This window comes from Phascolarctos cinereus, unplaced genomic scaffold (assembly GCF_003287225.1).
Source record: "Phascolarctos cinereus isolate Bilbo 61053 unplaced genomic scaffold, phaCin_HiC Scaffold_4;HRSCAF=312, whole genome shotgun sequence".
NCBI classification, from domain to species: Eukaryota; Metazoa; Chordata; class Mammalia; order Diprotodontia; family Phascolarctidae; genus Phascolarctos; species Phascolarctos cinereus.
Genome location: NW_027555847.1, coordinates 318694685 through 318701370, shown reverse-complemented (window position 1 = coordinate 318701370; position 6686 = coordinate 318694685). Strand labels below are relative to the sequence as shown.

Below are 6686 nucleotides of genomic sequence, written 5' to 3'. Positions count from 1 at the left end.
TCACTGAAGACATTCGAACAAGAGAGTGACAGACCAATGCCTTAGGAAAACTATTTTGGTATTGTGTTTAGATGGACTGGAGCAGGGCAAGACAAGAAGACATAAACCAATTACCAGGACATTTGAGTAGAAACAAATACAAATATAAATGTTTCAAATACTACTAGCCTTGCTGGAGAATAGCTAGATATTTGTGATAGTCTTTTTTTCTGACTGTAAGCAAATGCTTATGACCATTCTAATAGATCTATACAATGTTAATATAGAGCACACAAGATTTGGACAATTTTAAAAGGCATTAGTTAAAGGCAAAACATTTTATAGCGTATCTTATTTAATGACATTTCAAGGCTAATTACAACTTGGTGATGGGAGGCCTGTAGAGGAATAAATAAGTCAGGTCATGTATTTGCCTGGAAGATTCATTTGTCCCTTCTTTCTACTTTCCCTTTTTCTTCAGCTGCTCTACAAAGTAATCGTTGCAAGCCACTGTCAGGGCAGCCACCATAACTACAAACTCATTAAAGTCCACTTCATTGTCTTTATTGGCATCCAGATCCTTCATGATCTTGTCGACCAATTCAGGATCCTTCTGGCACTGAAAAGAAAAAAAAAAGAAATTTCCAGCTTTCAGATTTGGGGTGGGGGCACACAATAGCTCACAAATACCATCTGGTATTTACAGCTGGTATTTACATCGAAGATTTCATCATCCAAAGACATTTTCCGTGTGCGTGGTGGTGTCCTTGGTGCTGAACACCCTGATTTAGACAGACCCAGTCCCACCCTGTAAGACCTTATCATCACAGCACAGATTGGAATGAACACTAAAACAATCTCCCAATAACAGTTTTTTTTTTCTTTTATGAACTACCAGACAGATAAGAAAATAGTTTATATTATAGTCACCTAAAGAGTATTTTCAGAATGCAAAGAATATCTATGTTTGGGAGGGAGTCAAGATATATTTGGGCTTAGAAAAGATGAAGGCCCATAGAAAGTCTTACCTCTTCTCTGACTAATGTTTGTTTTATTGTGATTCATTTTCTCCAGTTGTGAATAAAGGCCTTAGAATCATGGGATCATACATTTAGAGCAAAAATATACCTTTGAAGTCATCTAATCCAATCCCCCCCCCCATTTTACTGATGAGGGAACTGAAGACCATAGAAGTTAAGGTCACACTGGCAATAAGCCAGGATTCTACCTCAAGTCGTGTAACTCAAAATTGAGGGCTTTTCCCACTATACCCTGCTATCTCCCTTCTCACATGATATTACTAACCACCACCAGTAAAGCTCATAAAATTTACATTTGATCAAAATGAGCTTAACAGAAACAAAATTGTGTAAAATGCATTGGTGTATCAAGTTTGAGTTTTACCTACTGAGTATCTAGTCTTTAGTGTCATGCAATGAAGTAACTTAGTTGAAAGTTTGAAATAAAACAATACCCCAGACGTTCTAGTGTCCAGTACAGGGCCTTACACATAGTACGTGCTTAACAAATGCTCACTGAACTGCACCCAATCTTGAACAAGGGTCATGTAGAATACTATACCTTATTTTTCAAAATGTACATTAAGCCTGACTATATCACAACAAGATCCATATAATTTACTGGTTACATTTCAGAAGTGTTTTGAAGTCTTATGACATTCTTTATTCATAATAACGTCTTGCCTGAGCATCCTGGTTGTGCTCAGATCAATTCAAGGCAGCTCCCTCATGCCACAAGATGTGACTTTTTCATCAGGATGGTGCCGCAATCTGTTAATAGGAGGCCTTTTCCATAGATTTATTGAACCTTGCCAATTTGAGAAGAGTGTCTGTTTGCTATGCACCTGGTCTCCTGAACTGGCTCATATTCCAGACACACCCCCAGCTATTGATTCCAATCAGCTTGTGCTGAGTTGACGCAGCTTTCCAAATCTTAGTCATTCACTACACAAAATTGACTTTTTTCTCCCTCTCTTCTAAGGAAGCCTATATTTTAATCAACTGAAGAGCAAGCTACATGAAATGTCATCATCCATAACTTAAATCCTGGCCCAGATGAATCATACCCAATACGATTTTGCCACCAGCTAGGCATGGCTCCCTGCTCTATGAGCTGAATTGCCAACAAAATGACAGGATTATCAATCAATTCATCAATAAGCATTTATCATCTACAATATTCCAGGCACTATGTGGGATGCTGGAGACACAAATACAAAAAAAAAAAATGAAGCAATCCCTGAACTCAAAGAGCTTATATTCCATCTGGGGAAACAATATGTACATATATATATAAGCAGAGATAAAAAGTTTAAAAAGTCAATATGAGGTCTTTTCAGGTGGAGACACTAGCATCTGGAAGGATCTAGAAAGCCTCATGGAGGGAGGTACAGGGAACTGAGTTTCAAAGAAGAGTAGGGATCATAGATCTGGAACTGGTAGGCACTTTAGTGGTCTTCCACTTTTGACTTTCTCTCCTTTCTGTTCTGCTCACAATGTACAGTGGAAAGAGCAGTGACTCTAGAAAGACTTAGGTTCAAAGCCTGCCTCTGACACTGCCTATGTGATCTTGGTTAAGTCACTTGGCTTCCCTTGGCCTCCATTTTCTCACCTACAAAATAGGGAAGTTGGACTAAATGACCTCCAAGGTGTCTTCTAGCTCTAGGTCTATGGCAGACAAACCAAAAGGGTCAGGGGTAAGCAGGTGAAAGTAGTCTTAGGGCACACCTCAACCACATGTATCATGAAATGCACACATACTTCATGCTGGGCTTTTGATTTTATATATGTATATAAATCTATCTATCTATCTATATCTGTATCTATCTATCTGCCTGCCTGTCTATATGTCTGTCAACTATCTATCTATCTATCTATCTATCTATCTATCTATCTATCTATCTATCCACCTATCTATATCTATCTATCTGCCTGTCTGCCTGCCTGTCTATTTGTCTAACTATCTATCTATCTATCTACCTACCTATCTAATTCTATCTGTTTGCCTGCATGCCTATTTGTCTATCTACGTATCTATCTATATCTATTTATCTATTAATCTATTAATCTATCTGTTTATCTGTCTGTCTTTCTATTTGTCTATTTATCTATCTGCCTGCCTGACTTTTTGTCTATCTATCTGTCTACCTATCTATCTATATCTATGTATCTGTCTGCCTGCCTATTTGTCTATCTATATCTATTTATCTATTAATCTGTCTGTCTTTCTATTTGTCTATTTATCTATCTATCTGCCTGCCTGTCTTTTTGTCTGTCTCTCTATCTCTCTATCTACCTGCCTATCTGTCTTCTGTCTATCTATCTGTCTATTCACCTATCTATCCATCCATCTACCCACCCACCTATCTATCTATGACTATCTATCTAGCCATCCATCCATCTATGTGTATCTGAAGCACCAGGCCCAGTTGACACTTTGTCAAATTGCAAGATCCAAAAGAAACAACAGTAGAACATGCAACTCCTATTGCTGGAACTGCCTCCATTTACCTCCAATTGAAAGACAGAGAGAAAAGAAAAGCTCACTTACTGATAGGAAGTCAGTGAGCTCATTCTGGAGAAGTAGCTTTAACTCCCCTTTGTTGAGCTTGAACATGTCCCCTTCTTTGCTGGAGTAACAGTGAAAGATTTTAATGAGGGTGTCCATGGCCTTCTCTAGCTGGGTCGGCATGGCAGTCAGCAGCTCAGCTTGTAGGACCTGACACCAACCTGAGATGCCAGGCAAGCCTGATGGAAGGTGACCAAAGCAGATGGGGACAATTTGAAACTGCTGTGAAAGCAGAACATTCCAGTAGATCTCCGAGACATTCAAGAAATGAGGGGTGATTGTCAGACTCTAGTAATCATTTTAACAAGTTTTCATCCCACTCTAGAGCAAACTGCAAAAAAAATTAGATGAGTGAGTGGGCTTGGGTTTTGCCTCCCAAAGTACACCCCTTACAGATTTGTTCTGCCAGCTAGTAAACAAGCAATAATTTATTACATAATCTTTTTGGAAACAAAGCTTCTTCCTCCCCACTATAAAAAGAAAATATTTAACTTCATACCTTTTTGGACAACACACTTCTGTGTCAACAGGTAGTTACAACTAACCCAAATGCATTTAACAGGAGTTCCACCCAGCACACATCAGCTCCCCTGGAGAATAGATAAAAATTACCGGTAATAAGAGATGCAACCAGGGGAACCTCCTCTCCAGTTATTTGTCCAGAATAAGCAGGTGAGCACCCTGCTGCCTCATCTGGCCTTGAGGGAAGGGCTGGGAGTCCTTCGCCCACAACTGGTTGGGGGTGGGGAAGGGAGGAGAAGGGAAAAGAGGAAGCCTGACCTACCATTATAGAACAAACATCAGAAATGCAATTAGTTGCTAGGAAGTTGAGGGCTGGGAAGATAGCTAAATATAGAGAAGAGGTGAAGGAAACATTGTTTTGCTCAAACCTGAAGAGACTTTGGCAAAACCAAAGGCAAGTTCATGGTAATGAAACCCTGAGCAGCAGCCTAGAGCTCAAAGGTTCATGAAGTGAACACACAGAAGGGAAGTGTAAGAGATGCTGGAAGAAACAACCCTAGAAGTCATTTATTATATTTTGGAAAATTGACTTTTCCTCAAGCCTAAAATTTAGTGATCCCAAGAAGAGAAAGAGAAAAGTCCTTTTCTTTTCTTCCAAGCAATTCCAAGGTGGGCTTCTTTGTGCCAACCCAAATAAGGGTTGGGAAGAGAACCTATGAGTTTGCTGAAGAATTAAACCCTACTAGGATTAGCTACACAGAGATGATTATAGCCAGCTATTGTAATGCTTCAAAAGGCCTGTGATTTCATTGGAGTAAGTTCTCCTTCCACCAAAACTATTCCTGTGGTCCCCCTCAAAAAGATCATAATCACCTCCGTGGCCACCATCTGCTGAGAAAGTTCTCAAGACTTTGCCAGGTTGGTCCCCTGATCATACTCTCTACTCTTTCTAGCTTAGTCTTTGGAATCTAAGGCCTTTTCTGTGCAATGGCAAGTAGGAATTTAGTGGAAGAGAGAAATTTAATACCTATGAAAATGCTTGTCTTGAGAAAGGATGGAAGAGGGATTCTCTTCTCTTTCCCCTGCTCTGGTGACTCAGAGTCTAGAGTCTACAGCAAGGGTGGGAAACCTGTGGTCTTGAGGCCACATGTGGCCTAGATCCTCTTTGACTAAATCCAGACTTCACAGAACAAATCCTCTTAATAAAATGATTTGTTCTGTAAAACTTGGACTCAGTTAAAAGGACACACCCAGGGACCTAGAATGCCACAGATTTCCCACCCCTGGTCTAGAGTATAGAGACCAAATCACTGATCCCATATTGGTCCAGTGAACAGAAGTATTGTACCTGGAAGGTCAGAAGAGAAGGAGGGAGATTGCTCTCTATTTAGACCTGAAACATCTGACTTCCACAAATATTTGGATTTTGTGATCTAAAAACTCTTGAACAATCCATCAACCAAACAACGTGTATTAATCAGCTAGTACTATTTACAGGGCAAAGAAACTAGTATTAACAAGTTAAAATGCTGGAGTTAAAATGAACAGTAACATAATGACTGGGAAAAAACTGGGAAAATACATCTTCCTTTTTCATATTTCAGAGGCAGAAGACTTTGGGTGTGGAATATTACATAAACTATAGAAAGTAGTTGATGTATCAGTTAGTGTTGTTTCCCTGCTTTTGTTTCTCTTTCTTTTTTAATCTGTGACAAGGGATGGTTCCCTAGGTAGGGAACAGAGGAGGAATACATTCAGAAATGAAAGTGTTGTCAAAACTAAAGATATTTATAAAATAGGATAAAAAAGAACAGTAAAATAGCAACGTTATAAAAAAGTGTTATGAATAGTCTTATTTTAGAAGACTACATACATTTAAATGACGTTTAGCCTCATCAATAAGTTAATTCAATTAATAGGCAACACCTTAATAGGATGAAAGATGAAAATTGTAATGTTGGGGAATGGCACATTTTGCTGGCTTGTGGAATTTGGGAAGATAAGAAAAAATGATGCGAAGTACACCGAGTGGAAGTTTTGTGGCCCTGAAGTCAGGAACACCTTAGTTCGAATTCCGCCTTTGCTAATTACTAGGTGTATGACTATAGGCAAAATCATGGCCCCATTCCATAATGCTGTTAGGCTCAAATGACATGATTTATGTGAAGAATGCTCTCTAAAACTCAGCTATTGTTTGACAGTGAGCTCAGTAATGCGATCTGTTTATGCTGTGGATTGTGGGGCCCTAGAGTAGGGACAGAGGATGAAAAATTCAAAAAGATTCCCATCTTGTCTTCACACAACCAGGGATCAACATGGTTTCCTAGAGTTTATGTTGTTTTCTATGGTGTCAGCCCACCCCCTGGTGGTCTTCTGGGGCACTACTCCTCTAATTCTCTAGATGGAAGATGGCAACTTTGCATAAACTTAGAGGCACCTAAACAAAATTGTTCCTGCTTCAACTTGCGAAGAGCTTGAAGGACTGACACTTCAAAAAGAAAATACTAACAGTAGTGATAGAAATCTAATCAACACTTTGTTTAGTCTAGGTAGCTAGAGAGCACAGAATACTAAGATAAGTGAACAGCCTGGGATACAATTATCTTAGATCTTTTTATATTGCTTTATGATTTACAAGTAGTGCAAATGTGATTAGC

General features: G+C 39.2%; 1 protein-coding gene across 1 annotated transcript; it reads right to left on the bottom strand.

Moving 5' to 3' along the window:
• Positions 1-421: 421 nt before the first annotated feature.
• On the bottom strand, positions 422-3861 carry S100Z (S100 calcium binding protein Z). Its single transcript, XM_020998455.2, has 2 exons — positions 3550-3861; positions 422-598 (listed from the first exon to the last, which is right to left on the bottom strand). The coding sequence occupies exons 1-2, from the start codon at positions 3688-3690 to the stop codon at positions 440-442; spliced, it is 300 nt and encodes a 99-aa protein (XP_020854114.1). The 5' UTR covers positions 3691-3861; the 3' UTR covers positions 422-439.
• Between the last annotated feature and the right edge of the window lie 2825 nt (positions 3862-6686).